The sequence below is a fragment of the Rhinopithecus bieti genome, unplaced genomic scaffold (assembly GCF_001698545.2).
Source record: "Rhinopithecus bieti isolate Rb0 unplaced genomic scaffold, ASM169854v2 scaffold_13747, whole genome shotgun sequence".
Classification (NCBI taxonomy): Eukaryota; Metazoa; Chordata; class Mammalia; order Primates; family Cercopithecidae; genus Rhinopithecus; species Rhinopithecus bieti.
The window spans coordinates 471561-491203 of record NW_016807729.1 but is presented as its reverse complement, the minus strand read 5'-3'; the positions used below and the strand labels follow the sequence as shown (position 1 = coordinate 491203).

Here is a 19643-nt window from a genome sequence, read left to right as displayed (position 1 = left end):
TTTTTTTTTTTTTTTTTTTTTTTTTTGAGACGGAGTCTTACTCTATCGCGCAAGCTAGAGTGCAATGGCGCGATCTTGGGTCACTGCAACCTCCGCCTCCCGGATTCAAGCGATTCTCCTGCCTCAGCCTCCCTAGCAGCTGGAATTACAGGTGCGTGCCATTATGCCTGGCTAACTTTTGTATTTTTAGTAAAGATGGGGTTTCACCAAGTTGGCCAGGCTGTTCTCGAACTCCTGACCTCAAGTGATCCACCCGCCTCGCCCTTCCAAAGTGTTGGGATTACAGGCATGAGCCACTACGCCCGGCTTCTAGATTCCTTTTTTTTTTTTTTTTTTTAATAGACTCAGGCGATCCTCCTGCCTGTGTTTGCTGCATAGCTGGGACTACAGGCACAAACCACCACGTCCATCTCCAAATTCATTTGTAATTCCAGCAGTAGGAAAAAAGCGAAAAGGCCAAGCTTGCAGATGGAACCCAGAAGTGGGTGGGGCTTCGCTGTGAAATCTCTTGTAGCTTAGCAATGGCGTGGGGAATCTCAGAGTAAGCCCGGAGTTAGTTGAAAGGAGTCCTCAGCCAAAACATAACTTATTCTGGTGGGGGGAGGGGAAGCAGGCAAGTGGCAGGAGGGTGTTAAAAGGAGTAAAGGGGGCTCAAAGAGAGAAGCAGATTCTTGTTTCCCTTTTCATGTAAAAAGTTTTATTTCAAAGGAAGACTAAATATTTCTCTTATTCTGCCTGAATGGCCAAGTTTCCAAGTTTTTCTCAATCAACGTGCAATCCTGTTAATCTAAAATGCTTGAATTTCTTGCCACTCTCTGCTTTACAGGGTTCCGTAACTTTTTTTTTTTTTTAATCTGAAAGGTGGAAGAAAAGTCTAACACTTTCACTTTAGAGTTAAGATACTGACCAAAAAGGCGCTGAGCGCCCAGGTGTGCTGGCTTCCAGCTGAGCGCTGTCCCCGCGCCGCCTCCAGGGGTCGGCGGAATGCTTAACGATAAACGTGGCGCATCCTCAACCTTGGCCCCACAATGAATCACCCAAGAAAATTTAAAAACCACCAGGGCCCGAGCCGCAGCCCAGGCTGGAAAGTGCGGTGTTTAGGGAGACCCCAGTACTTTTTAAAGCTGCCCGGGAGAGTCCCACGTGCAGCCAAGGGTGGGAAATTACCCACTTAATAAAAATTTCCCCTCTAAATGCGATGTTTCATTTTTAATGTATAACAGTTTTCTGAAATATTTCCATTGTTTTCATGGTATAGGTGCATGTACATGTGCACACCAAGACACATGCATGTGTGTATATACTAATTTTAAAAATAATGGCTACGAGAACATTTACATCGCTCAAGTTGCTAATAAGGGGCCGTACCTTCCAAGACTTCACTCCGCCCCTCGACGCCGCGCGGCGCTGCGCGTGCGCAAACGCCTTTCCCCGGCGAGTCGGATCTCGGAGTGTCCCCGTGCCTTCCGCGGCCTCCCTGGAAGGGGACAGCCCGCCCCGCCCCGCCCGCCGAAGCTCCGCCCCGCCCGCGGGCCGGCTCCGCCCTCACCTCCCGGCCACCGCTGCCCTCTGCCCCGGTTGTCCAAGATGGAGGGCGCTCCACCGGGGCCGCTCGCCCTCCGGCTGCTGCTGTTCGTGGCGCTACCCGCCGCCGGGTGGCTGACGACGGGCGCCCCCGAGCCGCCACCGCTGTCCGGAGCCCCACAGGTAGGGCAGGGCGGACCCGGCTGGCCGCTTTACGACTCCGACCCTCCGGGAGGCCCGGGCAGTCCACAATGACGCTTCCCACATCCCACCGGTGGGCAGGGGCGGGGGTCCGGGCTCTCGAAGGAGGTGTGGGGAGAAGCACCCCAGGAAATGGGGGCGGCGTGGGAGGCCGAGGTAAGAGGGAAGGGACCTACTGGGGCTGCGTCGCTGTGAGTGAGCCTCGAGCCACCCCACACCGACTCTCCGGCGGCCCAAGCCGACGCGCGACCTGACGGGGCTTTGCCGTCGAAGCGCTCGGTTGCCGGTGATCGCAGGCCTTCGTAATGGCGCCTTCCCGCGGTAGAGCCGGCGCTTGGGCAGGGAATGTTTGTGTGCTCGGAAAGTGTAGAAGTTGCCCTCTTCGTGCGTTTCCAGGCCACCTGTGCCTGCTCGGCCTGCGATCGCGAGGGCCCGCCGTCCCGAGGCTGCGGGGCTCCGCTGGGCTGAAGTGGGCAGAGGCAGAGACCCGGCCCTCGCGCGATGTAGTGTTTTTGTCGGATGTTGGAGAAGAAGTTCTCACGGCGGGGCGCGATCGGCGGCGTCCGCATCCGCTGGGAACTCGGCCCGTCCTCTGGGGGCGGGGCCCAGCAGTCAGGGTTGGCTAGTCCTACAGGTGCTTCTGATGCCGGCTGAGGTGGGAGAATCGCATCCTAACATTAAAATGTGGCTGATGCTCACCGTTTCTGCCGTAGAGTCGTGCCTACCTAGGCCAGTATCAGCCTTTTTTCAGTAGAATGGTAGGGAAAAGTTTGAATATTTTAAAGTGCAAGTTTTCTGAGAATGACAAGAAACTATGTTGGTACACCTTATCTTACTCGTCAAGACTTGAATACGAACACTCTAAATACAAAGGTGAAGGGCACGGTAAATGTCACTTTGACCAACAAGGTGAAACCCCGTCTCTACTAAAAATAGAAAAATTAGCCGGGCGTGGTGGCAGGTGCCTGTAGTCCCAGCTACTCGGGAGGCTGAGACGGGAAAATTGCTTGAACCCAGGAGGCAGAGGTTGCAGTGAGCCAAGATCGTGCCACTGCACTCCAGCCTGGGTGACGGAGCGAGACTCCGTCTCAAACAAAAAGCAAGTTTTAACGTTTTAGATAATGACATTACCCTATGTGGGTACAAAAATGACGAGCATGTCTCAGTTCTGCAGGGCATTCCAAGAAGCCAGACATTGCCTGCCGTAAGAACTACGTATATCTGAAATTATATGTGGATCACAGTTGCATCTGGTTAAACAATAGGAATGTGATGGACAGGCACCAAGGGACCAAATAAAAGTGAAATAGTTCTAAAAAGTTCTGGAAATATGGACATTATTTTCCTATTTTTCAAGTTTTAAAGATTCATAATTGACACCTATGTGTCAAGCGATGTTTAGGTCTATATAATCTGTGAAAAATACATTTTGACTGCAGGCTTAAAATACACTGCATTGTCAGCTGGCTCTTAGTGATTTTATTATTTCAGTTCTCCCTTCTTGGACCTTCATTTCACTTTTGGAAAGTCCAGATCTAAACTCGGAAATTCACATATTAAGCTTGGTGCAGTGGCTTATGCCTGTAATCCCAGCTACTGGGGAAGCCAAAGCCAGAGGATCGCTTGAGACCAAGAGTTGGGTGTTGGCTGATAAGCCTGGTTAACATAGTAAGAGCCTGTCTCAACAATAAACAGTTTCACAGATTAAATGAATGCTGAACAACTAGAAAGAGAATTCCATTACCTGGACTGTGTTTGTGGGAAACTGAAGTCCCTTGATCTAAGTCTTCTCAACGTCTTATTGTGAAACATTTCCAAATAGGAAAGAATTTCACAGTGGTCCCATATATTGTATAAGTGCTGTCCAGTAGAACTTTCTGCCTTGATGGTTATGTCTTTTCTCACCTTGTGAGTAGCCACTAGACTACTGTGGCCACTGAGCATTTGAAATGTGGCCAGTGCCAGTGAGGAACTGTTTTTAAATTTTTATTTAATTTTAATCAATTTAAATGTAAATAGTCACAAGTGATTAGTGTGTACCATATTGAACAGTGCAGAACCAGACTACCCTTAACATTACTAGCTTTATCACATCTGTCCATCCTCATATCCAGCCTGATATGAATTAAACTGGTTGAAGTCAGGAAAATTCTGCCTTCTTCCAATGACTCAGATTTATTGGATTATAAGCATTTTTCGGTTTTTATGTATGCAGCTGTCAGAAGTTGAGGTTATACAAGATTGCACGTAAGATTGACAAATGAAAGTTTGTTTTTTGTTTTTTTTGAAACAGAATCTCACTCTGCCTCGCCCAGGCTGGAGTGCAGTGGCGGAATCTCGGCTCACTGCAGCCTCTGCCTCCCAGGTTCAAGTGATTCTCGTATCTCAGCCTCCTGAGTAGTTGGTACCACCGGCATGTGCCACCACACCCGGCTAATTTTTGTATTTTTATTTTCATTTTTTATTTTTGAGACAGAGTCTCAGTCTGTCTCCCAGGCTGGAGTGCAATGGCATGATCTGGGCCCACTGCAAGCTCTGCCTCCTGGGTTCAGGTTCACGTGATTCTCCTGCCTCAGCCTCCCGAGTAGCTGGGATTACAGGCTCCCGCCACTATGCCCAGCTAATTTTTTTATATTTTTAGTAGAGACGGGGTTTCACCATGTTGGCCAGGTTGGTCTCGAACTCCTGACCTCAAGTGATCTGCCCGCCTCGGCCTTCCAAAGTGCTGGGATTACAGGTGTGAGCCACTGTGCCCAGTCACTTTTTTTTTTTTGAGATGAAGTCTTGCTCTGTCCCCAAGGCTGCAGTGCAGTGGCATGTTATCGGCTCACTGCAGCCTTTGCCTCCTGGGCTCCAGTGATTCTTCTGCCTCAGCCTCCCAGATAGCTGGGATTACAGGCATGTGCCACTATGCCTGGCTAATATTTGTATTTTTAGTAGAGATGGGGTTTCACCATGTTTGCTAGGCTGGTCTCAAACTCCTGACCTCAGGTGATCCACCTGCCTCAGCTTCCCAAAGTGCTAGGATTACAGGCATGAGCCACCATGCCTGACCGAAAAATAAAAGTCTTTATAGTAAATTCTTCTAATATTAAAATAACTTGGTCACCAAAGAGAGGCATTCAGAGGACACTTACTTTCTTGTATGCATAACCATATATTTCACTCAGACGTATTTTAAACCACCTGTCTATTACCTTTATTCTTAGGAACCCACTTGTGTCCCCAGTGGGCATCCTATGAGTAAAGGAATTAGAAGAATTGAAGATGGTTAGGGAGAAACTTTTCAGTGTCCCCAAGTATTGGGGGAACCAGCCCCTGATATTTCAACGTAGGTTCTTTTCTGTTTTCCCTAAGTGTCGGCTGGTCTGAGGAATAAAGGGAAAGAGTACAAAAGAGAGAAATTTTAAAGCTGGGTGTCTGGGGGAGACATCACACGTTGGCAGGTTCCATAATGCCCCCTAAGCCGCAAACCCAGCAAGTTTTTATTACGGATTTCAAAAGGGAGGGAGTGTACGAATAGGGTGTGGGTCACAGAGACCACATGCTTCACAAGGCAATAAAATATCACAAGGCAAATGGGGGCAGAGCGAGATCACAGGACCTGCACGAAATTAAAATTGCTATTGAAGTTTCATGTCCCACTGGGCACTCACTGTCACTGATAACATCTTATCAGGAGACAGGATTTGAGAGCAGACAACCAGTCTGACTAAAATTTACTAGGCAGATATTTCCTCATCCTAATAGGCCTGGGAGCGCTATGGGAGACCCGGGCTTATTTTGTACCTTATCTACAAACATATAAGACAGACATTCCCAGAGCGGTCATTTTAGATACCTTCCCCTAGGACTGCATTCTCTTTCTCGGGGCTGTTCCTTGCTGAGAAAAAGAATTAAACAATGTTTTTCCTATTCGCTTTTGTAAGAAGAGAAATATGACTCTGTTCTACCTGGCTTCCAGGCAGTCAGACCTAATGGTTATCTCCCTTGTTCCCTGAACATTGCTGTTATCCTGTTCTTTTTTCAAGGTGCCCAGATTTCATATTGTTTAAACACACATGCTTTATGAACAATTTGTGCAGTTAACGCAATCATCACAGGGTCCTGAGGTGACATACATCCTCGGTTTACGAAGATGACAGGATTAAGAGATTAAAGACGGGCATAGGAAATCACAGGAGTATTGATTGGGGAAGTGATAAATGTCCATGAAATTTTCACAATTTATGTTCAGAGATCGTAGTAAAGACAGGCGTAAGAAATTATAGAAGTATTAATTTGGGGAACTAATAAATGTCCATGAAATCTTCACAGTTTATGTTCTTCTGTCATGGCTTCAGCAGGTCCCTCCGTTCAGGGTCCCTGACTTCCTGCAATACCCAAGCACTTTCTAAGTATATGCAACCCTGGCTCACAAGCCTGAACTTCCAGTTCAGTCAGAAGTTCTCAAGAACAATAAATATGACCTGGCTCTGAACCTCTGGTCAGGAGGCAGTAAAATGATTCAGAAATACCAGAAAAGAATTTCATTGAACTTGGTTCTCTGGAAAATATAGTGTGCTTGTGTCTGTTAATTGTCTCTTTCAAACTCTGTAATTTTACTAGGTAGGTGAGATATATATATATATAAAGTTCAGTAAGTTGCTAACAATATAGTGTATGTTCACTGCTAAACAGCAGAAGCTATAAAATGGTTTCCTAGAACAACATTGGAGGCTTACTTCTGGGCTGTTAGAAGAATTATAGTTTATAATTAATACATTCTCTAGTTTGCAGAGGAGATCCATATGACTTGAATTTGGACATAAAACAATATAGCTATCAATCTGATGGCTCATTGAATGTTGATTTGTTTTAGATGCACTATTGATTCTAACCCTCTAGATCAAGGGGGTCCGGGAGAAAGCCGGCTAATTCTGAGGAACTGCTAGTTGGAAAGCTTCCTAGGCTTCTAGTTGGGAAGTGAACCAAAGTCACCCTAAATGTATGATATGGGTCTTGTGTGGTATGAATCCTGTTCCACAGGTTATTCCTGGAATCAGCTCAACCTCATGAAATTTCACCAGTCTTATTCTCTCATTTGTTGGAAATTATATATAAAGTATTGAGGATACTCAGGGCCAGCAGATGTACTTGTATATTCTTTTTGATGTTTATGAACAATTTTCTAAGTTAATACAACCTCAAAGAAAAATTATTTGAGAGGAGTATTGTTTTTATTCTAGAATAACAATGTCTGTTTGTGAATAAAGTTAGGAAAAAATTTGATTTACGAATGACAGATTGTAGTTCCTGTGGTCAGTGGTAAATACTTCTTAAAATAGTGCTTGCTTCTCTATATAAAGCATGTCATCTTCAATATTTGGGTATACTGCTTTTGATCATACCTTGAGAGGCAGTAAAATTGGAGCACTACAGATACTTGTATAAGAAGCACACTCAAGAAAGGGTCAGTGCAACTTTGGTCAGGTGTGGTGGCTGACGCCTGTCATCCCAGCACTTAGGGAGGCCGAGGTGGGTGAATCACGAGGTCAGGAGTTCGCGACCAGCCTGACCAACATGGTAAAACCCCATCTCTGCTAAAAATAAAAAAATTAGCCAGGCATGGTGATGCACACCTGTAATCCCAGATACTCAGAAGGCTGAGGCAGGAGAATCGCTTGAACCCAGGAGGCGGAGATTGCAGTGAGCTGAGATCACTACTGCACTCTAGCCTGGGCAACAGAGCAAGACTCCATCTCAAAAAAAAAAAAAAAAAAAAGTCAGTGCAATTTTGTTTATAAAAGCAAAACAGTCGGAAACAACTCAGATGTCCATGGGTAGTAGAGTAAGTAAATTGGTAGTCAGAAATGGACTACTGTGATTATAGCTATGTGCATCAACAGTATCAGCTAAAGTTAGGGAAGAATACATATACTGTTATCCCACTTACTTAAAACTCAGAAACAGATAAAGCTAAGCAACATATTGTTTAGAGAGAGACACACAGGTAGTAAAACTATAAAGAAAAGCAAGAAATGATTCAAATGGAATTGGGTGTAGGATTCCTTCTGTGGGGATAGAGGGCAATTATGCAGAGCCTGCCAAGGCAGGGGTAATATTTTATATTTTATCCTAGGTGGTACTTACAGGAGTGCTTATCTTTTAAACTCTACATTTGCATATTATATATTCATGTGATACTTTTCACAAGTAAATAGAAAAAATATATATTATAAAAAATTAGACCTGGCGTGGTGACTCACGTGTGTAATCCCAGCACTTTGGGAGGCCGAGGTGGGCAGATCACGAGATCAGGAGTTCAAGACCATCCTGGCCAACATGGTGAAACCCCATCTCTACTAAAAATATAAAAATTAGCTGAGTGTGGTGGTGCATGCCTGTAATCCCAGCTACTCGGGAGGCTGAGGCGAAGATTGCAGTGAGCTGAGATCGTGATACTGCACTCCAACCTGGCGACAAAGTGAGACTCTCTTAAAAAAAAAAAAAAAAAAAAAAAAAAAATTATAAAAAATTGGAATTGTAAATAAGGGTGGAAAAATGGCTATAAAATGGAAAAGATGGTCTTTTAAACTCTCTTAATGCTGTTATAAGTGATTGTACAATAGATATAATTGGAGGGAAAAGAGAAAGCCATGTTATTCTCAATCTGTGAGATGTAGACCTATCCAATTTACACAATACTTGTTTTACAGGACGGCATCAGAATTAATGTAACTACACTGAAAGATGATGGGGACATATCTAAACAGCAGGTTTGTCTCCTTTTCTGGTTTTAATATATAATTTAGCTAAGTGCTATGCAGCTTATTTGATTTTTTTAACCTGCATATCTAATTTAGTTAATCTTTTTTGACATGAAGAGTTTGCTATTATTTATAAATATTGGAATTAATGTATATGCTGCTTTATTTTAAGGTTGTTCTTAACATAACCTATGAGAGTGGACAGGTGTATGTAAATGACTTACCTATAAATAGTGGTGTAACCCGAATAAGCTGTCAGACTTTGATAGGTGAGTACTACTAAATTATTTCCATAATTGCTCTGCTTTTTGTTTGTTTGTTTTTGTCATTGTTATTGTTTGTTTTTTGAGACAGTCTTGCTCTGTCATCCAGGCTGGAGTGTATTGGTGCGATCTCAGCTCACTGCAACCCCCACCTCCTAGGTTCAAATGATTCTCATACCTCAGCCTCCAGAGTAGCTGGGACTGCAGGCATGTGCCACCATACTCAGCTAATTTTTGTAATTTTACTAGAGACAGGGTTTTGCCTTGTTGGCCAGGCTGGTCTTGAACTCCTACCCTCAAACCATCTACCCTCCTCTGCCTCTCAAAGTGCTGGGATTACAGATGTGAGCCACTGTGCCTGGCCTGTTCTGTTTTTAATAATACTAAATTAGCAAAACAATTTTTGGATGTTATATATTTCCATTTTAAAGTAAAAATAGGCTGGGCGCGGTGGCTCATGCCTGTAATCCCAACAATTTGGGAGGCCGAGGTGGGCAGATCATGAGAGATCAGGAGTTTGAGACTAAACTGGTCAACATGGTGAAACCCCGTCTCTACTAAAAATGTGGTGTGTGCGCTTGTTATCCCAGCTACTCGGGAGGCTGAAGCAGGAAGGAAAATCACTTGAATCCAGGAGGTGGAGGCTTCAGTGAGCTGAGATCACACCACTGCACTCCAGCCTGAGTGACAGAGCGAGCCTCTGTCACAAAAAAAATAAAAATAAAGTAAAAATATACGTCATTGAAGCAAGAGGATCACTTGATCCCAGGAGTTTGAGGCTGCAGTGAGCTATCATCATGCCACTGCACTCCAGCATGGGTGACCGAGCAAGACCCCATCTCTAAAACACATACACACATACACACACACACACTATCAGAATGTACAATAACACTAATGTGTTTAAAACTCTATTCTTATTTTATATTGGCTGCTTCTGGCATATTCACTATTTTCCATAAGATCAGCATTGATGGAACTGCATTTCTGGTAAGTTGATATTGATGTAAGAATGTGCATAGAGGTGGGGCATGGTGGCTCTAGCACTTTGGGAGGCTGAGGCGGATGAACTGCCTGAGCCCAGAGTTGGAGACCAGCCCGGGCAACATGGTAAAACCTTGTCTCTGCAAAAAATGCAAAAATTAGCTGGGTGTGGTGGTGTGTGCCTGTAGTCCCAGCTACTCCTGAGAGGTGGGAGGATCGCCACTGCACTCCAGCCTGGGCAACAGAGTGAGACCCTGGCTCAAAAAAAAAAAAAAGTGCATAAGGGTAGTAAATCAGATAGCAAAAGCCAAGAAAATGAATTATCTGATTATCTAGTTTTCAGTTTACCCTTATGTCAGTAGAACATTTTCTTTTTAACCTATAAAAATTTTGAGTTGTTTAAAGGTGAGCAGATACGTTGCATTGGAATATGCCATATTATTTGGATGAAATAGCAAATACAAAGAATATACATAGGATTTTTTTTTTTTTTTTTGAGATGGAGTTTTTGCTCTTGTTGCCCAGGCTGGCGTGCAGTGGCACGATCTTGGCTCCCTGCAACCTCCTCCTCCCGGGTTCAAGTGATTCTCCTGCCTCAGCCTCCTGAGTAGCTGGGATTATAGGTGCCCACCACCATGTCTGGCTAATTTTTGTATTTTTAGTAGAGATGGGGTTTTGCCATGTTGGTCAAGGCTGTCTTGAACTCCTGACCTCAGGTGATCCGCCTGCCTCAGCCTCCCAAAGTGCTGGGATTATAGGCGTGAGTGACCGCGCCCGGCCCATTTGTTGTTTCTGTCAGTCTTTTAGTTGGGATTTTAACTTATTTACATTAATAAAATTACTGATACATTTGGATCTAAATCCTCCTTCTTAACTGTTTCCTCTTTGTGCCAACTGTTCTGTGTTTCTTTTTCTTCCCCCTTTGCCTTCATCTAGGTTAATTATTTTTGGTATCATAGCTCCCTTCTGTCTTGGTTTTACATAATTTTACTGTTCTTTTAGTGGTTACCCTTGCTACCAATAAATTAGTACTTTTGGCTGGGCATGGTTGCTCATTGCTGTATTCCCAGCCCTTTGAGAGGCCAGAGCTGGAGGATCACTTCCGCCTGGGAGTTCGAGACCAGCCTGGGCAACATAGGGAAACCTATGAGCCCGGTGTGGTGGTGCAGGCTTGTTTTCCCAGCTACTTAGGAGGTTGAGGCGAAAGGATCCCTTGAGCTCAGGAAATAGAGGCTGTAGTGAGCTGTGATTGTACCACTGTCGTCCATCCTGGGTGGCAAAGTGAGAGCCTGTCTCAAAAAATGAATTTAAAAAATGAAAATAAATAAATTTATATTTTTATCACTTCCCAAACAATGCAAGAACCTTAGAACACTTAAATTCCATTTATTCCTTTTTGCCTTTGGGTTATTATATATTTTAACTCTTTGTGTTCTTAAACCCCATGTGACATAATTGTTATTGTTTTATGCAGTCCAGTATTCATGTTAATCATGGTTACCTTTTTCATTGCTCTTTATTCCTATCTGTGCTCCCCTCTATATCATTTGGTTGGAATTTCAAGTTCTAAAATTATTTCTTCTATCCCTGTTTCTCTGTACATTCTGCAACTCCTCCCTTCCCCTCACACACATGCATTGTGCCCTCGTCATTTTCCTTCAGCCTAAAGAATTCCCTTTAGTATTTCTTTCAGTACAGGTTTGTTAGCAGTGAATGGTCTGAGGTTTCATTTGTCTGAAAATATCTCTTTGCCTTCATTTTAGAAGGCTATTTTTGCTGGCTGTGGAAGCATAGCTTAGCATTTTTGTTTTAACACTTAAAACACTTTATTTTCTCCCCTGCTGAGTGAGACTGCCAGACACTTTGTCAAGCTTTTTTGCCTCCTAGTCATTGCTTTCTACTCAGCTTTTCAACCTCTCCACCTGTTCTGCTTGGGAGTTGGCAAATGCCTTCGGGGGAAGAAGTCACATAGGATATTGTGCTCACCTCAGGGAGCTCTTTTCTTGGCCCTTCAAGTGCTGGCCGTCTTTAGCTTCTGATGCCTCTAGACAGATACAGGTTTTGTGTGTATATGTGGGTGTGTATTTTTTACATCTTCTAGCGGTTCTTTGCAAGTGGTTCATTGCAAGAGGGTTGGTGTACTACAAGCTGATCTATGGTAGCTAAGAAAGTAAGTGCTAGTACTATTGAAATAATAATTATTTTGTTGTTGCATTCACTGGAAACAGGACGTGGAATGCAGCCTCTCTGCTCTCTTATGGCCATATTTTAGTCATCCCAGTCATTGCACTGAGTTTGTTTCTATGATAACTGAAGTAAATGCTCATCTTACCCAGTGACAACAGGAATCTTCAAAACATTAGATGCAGCAGCAACAACAAATCTTCTTTAATTCTTTAAAGAAACTTTTTCTTTAGTTGGTGTATTTGTTATTTATTGCTGCATAACAGTTTAACTCAGAAATCAGTGGCCTAAGACAATATTTATTATTTCATAGTTTCTGTAGGTCGAGAATCTGAGCTTGGCTTAGCAGGGTCCTATGGTTCTCAAAAGGCTGCCATCACGTCAGGGCTCATCTGGGAAAAATCTGCTTCCCAGCTCCTTCGTGTGGTTGTTCGCAGGAGTCAGTTCCTTCTGAACTCTTGAACAGAGGCCTCAGTTCCTCACCAGATGTTGGTCGAAGGCCTTCCTCAGTTCGTTGTCACATGAAACTCCCCATAGAGCATCTCACAACGTGGCAAATTAGCTTCATCATTGAGAGGACAAGAGAGACTGCCAATAAGAGAAAGAGTTCTAGCAAGACAGAAGCCACAGTCTTTAATAATCTAATTGTGGCAGTAACATTCCATCACTTGTGCTACACTCTGTTTGTTAGAAACAAGTCACTAGGCTGTGTGTAATGGCTCGTGCCTGTAATCCCAGCTATTCGGGAGGCTAAGGCTGTAGGATCACTTGAGGCCAGGAGTTCAAGACCAGCCTAGGCAAGATAGCAAGGTTGTCTCTTTCAAAAGACCAAAAAAAAAAAAAAAGAAAAGAAAAAAAAAAGACTGTTTCATTCATGCATAGATAGAGAGGTAACTAACTGACTAGTCACTAGGTCCAGCCCACTTGAGGAAGGAATTGCAGAAATGTCTGACTCCTTAGAGGCAAGGCTCATTGAGAGGCATTTTTGAAAGCTGCCTACCACAGTAAGGAAGTCAGAATATGAAGGGCTTTGTTGTTTTTTATTTAATTTTACTCTGTATTAGAGGTACTGTATGAGACTCTTCTCACATTGCTATAAAGAAATACCTGAGACTGGGTAATTTATAAAGAAAAGAGGTTTAATTGGCTCATGGTTCTACAGGCTGTACAGGAAGCATGGCCCCAGAATCTGCTCAGCTTCTAAGGAGGCCTCAGGAAGCTTTTACTCATGGTGGAAGGCAAAGGGGGAGCCAGTGTCTCACGTGGCAGAGCAAGAGCAAGAGAGAGCGAGAGTGGCAGCGGGGTGCTGTAACACCAAGCCATGAGGGATCTGCCCCCATGGCCCAAACACCTCCCGCCAGGCCCCACCTCCAACATTGGGAATTACATCTCGACATGAGATTTGCGGGAAACATCCAAACTATATCAGGCACCAAATTTGCAGGCTGAAGAATTGCCACTTGGGTGTATTTATATGACTGCATTTTCTCACCCATCGAGTCTCCTGTACCCTGGTCTTTGGGCTTACGGACATGGTTACACAGCATCTGCTGTTTTACGAGGCAGACCCACGGGTGTAATGGTCAGCTGAAACGTGGGGATGGACCATGAGAGAGGGGGTACCTTTGGCAGTGGTGCCTTTCAAAGGACATGAAGGATTAGGCAGGCACACTAGAGAGAGGAGCAGCGAGGGGCCACATGAGGAGCCTGAGGAGGACCAGTTAGAGGACTGAGAACCTCACAGAAGTGCCACTAAAGGTGCATGAGCAGAAGGCTGTGGACTGAAAACCACGTCACAGTGAGATGAGCCTGGCACTGTTGTCTGAATGGTTTGGAGGGGGGACTAAAGCAGGGGAGAACAGGTAGGTACATCTTATAATAGTAAGTAGTTAATGAACTAGATATTGAGATATTCCAGACAAAGGAAGTAGCCCTATAGAAGCACAGAATCAGATTAAACAGCTGGGTGTGCATTCAGATTGTACATCTGGATTCCTGTTTGGCAAATAATCTTCAGATTATTTGAGAGATAGAAACAAAATGCTCCATCTGTGGCAGGTGCATTGGTGTATGTTGCTTTATCTTTTTCGATAGCACTTCTACCTTAATAGAGTAACCATTGGCTGTATAAACCAGTTGCAGGTACTACACCCCATTTCTACTGGAGCAGGAATAGGGGTTTCCTAGCTAGAGAAGAACATGGACAATAGCTAGTCCTACCCCATTATCCATTACCAGAGAAAAATGACAGACCTCCCCGACTCTCTTTCCCCATACCTGCTTTCTCTAATAGTACTGAGTCACTTATAGGGGAAAGGATTGAGAAAAGAACTTAATGTTCTTACTGCTTGGGCATCTTTTCTCACAGGATTTTGTGGATACATGAATGGATGAATGGATGTGCTTATTGTGTTAAAACATGGGATTGACTGTATCTTCTGGCTGGCTTTATAGTTATGCCTTGTTGGTTTCTCATTGCCAACCTGTGTAAAAGAATAGGAAAGATGGGCCGGGCACGGTGGTTCACTCCTATAATCCCAGCACTTTGGGAGGCCAAGGTGGGTGAATCACTTGAGGTCAGGAGTTAGCAAGACCAGTCTGGCCAATATGGTGAAACTCCATCTGCTAAAAATACAAAACATCAGCTGGGCATGGTGGTGCAAGCCTGTAATACCAGCTACTTGGGAGGCTGAGGCAGGAGAATCCCTTGAACCCAGGAGGCAAAGGTTGCAGTAAGCCGAGATGGCGCCACTGCACTCCAGCCTGGGCGACAGGGCAAGACTGCATCTCAAAAAAAAAAAAAAAAAAAGAATAGGAAAGATGTTGCTAGTGTGGTATTTCATACAAAGTCTAAAGATCAACATATTTTGCCCTTTCAAATGAGTGTAAGCAGTCATAAAGATTTGTCAGATTGTCTTTGTTTTTAATAAATCTGAAACGGCATTGAGATCAGGGATGAAGAAAGCCAAAGAAATTGGTTTACAACTGTGTTGTTCCATGTAAATGTCATCTAAATAATCAAACTCAGTAACAAATTTGGTGGTAATTTTGTTCAAAGCTGTCACTACTTTTTTTTTTTATAGTGAAGAATGAAAATCTTGAAAATTTGGAGGAGAAAGAATATTTTGGAATTGTCAGTGTAAGGATTTTAGTTCATGAGTGGCCTATGACATCTGGTTCCAGTTTGCAGCTAATTGTCATTCAAGAAGAGGTAGTAGAGATTGATGGAAAACAAGTAAGATAGTATGTTTATTAATTGGGAATTAAATTATAAAGATTTAGATTTGTGCTAGGTATTATGCATGTGTTCAGTTATTTTGTTTCTGACTTGATAAGGAAGGTGCCTAATGTTGCCTATATCCAATTATTTACAATTTTTGTATATTTATTTTAGCATTTGAAATGTATTATTAAAATTTCCCATATTCACACATGTTTATATCACTTTAAAATGTATGGACATTATTAAATAGAAAGTAAGCAAAGAGATTCAATTTGGCTCATAGTTCTGCTATCATTTCCTCTATGGTAAATGAAGTCTCTGTGTGTAAATGAAGTAGAATCTAGATTTAAGCTTATAATAGTAAGTGTTAAAGCAGACAGGAATATTATTAAAGTTGCAAGTTAAGTGCCCCAAAGTGGGAGTATGGGGAAATAAAGAGTAATTGTCGGCTGGGCACAGTGGCTCATGCCTGTAATCCCAGCACTTTGGGAGGCCAAGGCAGGTGAATCACCTGAGGTCGGGAGTTCGAGAGCAGCCTGGCCAACAAGTAGAAACTCCGTCTCTACTAAAAATATAAAGATTAGCCAGGCGTGGTGGTGCATGCCTGTAATCCTAGCTACTCGGGAGGCTGAGGCAGGCGAATCGCTTGAACCCAGAAGGCGAAGGTTGCGGTGAGCTGAGATCGCACCATTGCACTCCAGCCTGGGCACAGCAGGCGCGAAACTCCATCTCAAAAAAAAAAGAATAATTATCTGAATAGGACACATGTTTTAGTTATATAAATCTGGGAGGAAAATTTGCTTTTAAATTTTTATGGGGCTGTGCCACTATTTAAAATAAAGAATAATTATATTTTCTTTCACAGGTTCAACAAAAGGATGTCACTGAAATTGATATTTTAGTTAAGAACCGGGGAATACTCAGACATTCAAACTATACCCTCCCTTTGGAAGAAAGCATGCTCTACTCTATTTCTCGAGACAGTGACATTTTATTTACCCTTCCTAACCTCTCCAAAAAAGGTAACTTAAAAGACCATTATTTAAAGTATTAAGGAGATTATTTATTTAGTTGGTAGCTTTATATATACTCTTGAACTTTGTTATTTTTTACACTATTTGCAAAAGTTGCTATTGATCTTTAATTAATAGTTAATATGTTTGGAAATGAGCTTCTTTAAAAAATGCTTTATAACGTGTTGCTTCATATGTCCGTTTAAGGATTTTAGGACTCTATTTTGAGCCTTAGTAGAATGTGATCAGTGCTGTTTGCATAGTGACATTTTTCAGTAATTATTCACTCTTACTCTGGGTACTGATCACAAAATATGTAATAAGACTATAGTAAAGGTTCGTTCAGATGAAGAACTATTCCTTTTTTCACAGAAACATAGAACTTCTAAAATTTTGGCTTTCTATGTGACAGAATCATAACTGCTTTAGCTCCTTTTATGTGTCTTTGTTTATAGCTCTCTTCTGGCATTTAAATCAGTGAACATTCGGATATGTTAATTTTTTTTTTTCTTTTTTTTTTTTTTGAGACGGAGTCTCGCGCTGTCGCCCAGGCTGGAGTGCAGTGGCCGGATCTCGGCTCACTGCAAGCTCCGCCTCCCGGGTTCACACCATTCTCCTGCCTCAGTCTCCCGAGTAGCTGGGACTACAGGCGCCCGCCACCTCGCCCGGCTAGTTTTTTTGTATTTTTTAGTAGAGACGGGGTTTCACCGTGTTAGCCAGGATGGTCTCGATCTTCTGACCTCGTGATCCACCCGTCTCGGCCTCCCAAAGTGCTGCGATTACAGGCTTGAGCCACCGCGCCCGGCCTGGATATGTTAATTTTTTCTCCCATGGTAAAATATGTGTTCTTACTATCCTAAATGCTATTAGTTTAGTAATCTCAGGTCTAGTAGGACAAGACAACAGCAATTTGGTAATGTTGCTCTTTCTCCTGGGTAGAAAGTGTCAGTTCACTGCAGACCACCAGCCAGTATCTTATCAGGAACGTAGAGACCACTGTAGATGAAGATGTTTTACCTGGCAAGTTACCTGAAACTCCTCTCAGGGCAGAGCCTCCATCTTCATATAAGGTAAATCAAGTATTTGATGTTGTATGTATTTGGTGTTATCATAAGCATTCATGGTTATGATGAAGATCGATCTAGCATTTAAAATGGAGTGGAAATTATGAAAATGGAACCATGGAACATTGGTGATAAAGGACTCATCTTGGTCTTAATGTGATATTTTTAGGTATTCCTATTTTCCTCTTCAAGCTTTGTTTAATAATATTGTAGTCAGATCATGATTATCAAGGTGCTGGATTTCATGTGGTTGGAATTATCAATTCCACAGTTCTTTCTCATATCCAGATTTCTGTGTTTATTCTGCACCTGCTACCTTGCATACACACATGTGCATTGTGCCCTCAGGATCTTGCCCAGTGATTCAGCTCAGGTGGTTGAGAATGTACTTCCTGGAGTCAGCCTGCCCAGGCTTGAAACCTGGTTCTGCCGCTGACTAGTTGTGTGAGTTGAACAAAAAATTTTTTTTTCTTTGAGATGGAGTCTCGCTCTGTCACTTAGGCTGGAGTGCAGTGGTGTGATCTCAGCTTAATCTTCCACCTCCTGGGTTCAAGTGATTCTCCTGCCTCAGCCTCCCAAGTAGCTGGGATTACAGGCGCCTGCCACCATGCCTGGCTAATTTTTGTATTTTTAGTAGAGACAGAGTTTCACCATGTTGGCCAGGCTGGTCTCAAACTCCTGACCTCAAGTGATCCACCCACCTTGGCCTCCCAAAGTGCTGCGATTATAGGCGTGAGCCGCCGTGCTGTCCTTGAACAAATGCTTAATCTCTCTAACCTCAGTTTCTTTATCTGTACAGTGGGGTACCCACTTAATCTGAATAGTAGTGTAAAGTAGTATCTCATGAAGTTGTTATAAGGATTAAATAAGTTGGGTACTACATATAAATATGCATTGGCACCTACTAATTTCTCGAATGTTACCTGTGACATTTATACTGCTTACTAGGAATATATTCATGGGTTCAGAGAGCATCCTGATATCTCTCTGTGTATTAAGTAGGCCCCTACCCAAAATTCATTTTAAATGAGCAGGGTCTATGGTTGGTCTTAAAGGAGTAGTAGTTCTCACTGAAGGTCAGGATTGCATATTTGGAGTCACTTTAGCAGTGTGGACTGTAGCACCTTTACCCTGTCTACCTAACCTCCCTTGGCAGGTCAGCCCCAGAGCAGACTGTCTTCATAGGCCATGCCATGAGTGCCCACCTTAGGTTCTTCTCTCACTCTTAAAGTATAGAAACATGTTTTGTACACAGTGAACTTCCCATCTGTTCTAAAAGCTATTAATATGTTTGTCTTTCTCTTCCTTCTCTTGTGCTCTGGGTACTGGAAACAGATAGTGACTCTGCTCCATTTCGTTTATAATGGACTAGCCTAACGAATCTCTTGTCAATTAGCAATTATTTTCATTTGATTTGTAGTTAGAAAATAATATAAATAATTTTGCAGGCTATTAACATTTCTGTGCTTGTATTGTTAGAACATAATTTTTAAAATTGTAAGTAACTTTATTGAGGTACATTCTAAAATAAAATGTACCATTTAAAATATACAATTAGTTTTGACAAATGTAGTCACCCATGTAACTACCAGCACAATCAAAATATAGAATATTTTCATCATCCCAAAGCTAAAACATTAAAAAATTTAAAGTTTATTCTTAGAGATCGATGCAACTTGCATATCTAATCAAAACTCCTTTTTCAGGTAATGTGTCAGTGGATGGAAAAGTTTAGAAAAGATCTGTGTAGGTTCTGGAGCAGTGTTTTCCCAGTATTCTTTCAGTTTTTGAACATCATCGTGGTTGGAATTACAGGAGCAGCTGTGCTAATAACCATCTTAAAGGTGCTTTTCCCAGTTTCTGAATACAAGTAAGTATTTCTTATTTTTGAAATGTTAGTATTTTAATGATTAAAAGTGAGACATGTTTGCTATGTTTTAAAGTAGAAAATATAAAAATTAGAGAGGGTAAGACAAATGGGAGGGAAAATAACACCTACTGTTTTTCTAGCCCATCTTCCAACATTAGCAAAATTGAAACACATTTATTGAATAGCTATTGGAATCAGGACATTCTTAGAGATTCAGATGTGAGTAAGACAAACTCCGCTGAGAACTTAAAATCTAGTAGCGGAGGAAGGAAACAAATATGTGTAATGGAAAATGCAAGTGTATGATCAGAGGTGAACAAAACCAGAGGACTTCGTGATGTATTTTCAACCCCAGAGTATCAGTTTAAAATGTCGTTAATTTCAGTAGACAAGCAGGATACTCATTGCAGCATTGTTTGTAATAGAAAATAAAAGCAAAATAGGCTGGGTATGGTGGCTCATGCCTGTAATCCCAGCACTTTGGGAGTCCCAGGCAGGTGGATCATGAGGTCAAGAGATCGAGACCATCCTGGCCAACATGGTGAAACCCCATCTCTACTTAAAAAAA

At 42.6% G+C, this 19643-nt stretch overlaps 1 protein-coding gene across 1 annotated transcript in view; it reads left to right on the top strand.

Moving 5' to 3' along the window:
- The first annotated feature begins 1206 nt into the window (after nucleotides 1–1206).
- The window catches only part of GINM1 (glycosylated integral membrane protein 1), a 27972-nt gene continuing 9535 nt past the window's right edge, over nucleotides 1207–19643 (top strand). The window contains exons 1-7 of the mRNA XM_017883658.1: nucleotides 1207–1707; nucleotides 8424–8483; nucleotides 8647–8743; nucleotides 14989–15140; nucleotides 15994–16150; nucleotides 17081–17211; nucleotides 18912–19075. Of these exons, the coding sequence (XP_017739147.1) occupies nucleotides 1213–1707; nucleotides 8424–8483; nucleotides 8647–8743; nucleotides 14989–15140; nucleotides 15994–16150; nucleotides 17081–17211; nucleotides 18912–19075 (1256 nt within the window). The 5' untranslated portion in view covers nucleotides 1207–1212. The remainder of the gene's footprint in view (nucleotides 1708–8423; nucleotides 8484–8646; nucleotides 8744–14988; nucleotides 15141–15993; nucleotides 16151–17080; nucleotides 17212–18911; nucleotides 19076–19643) is intronic.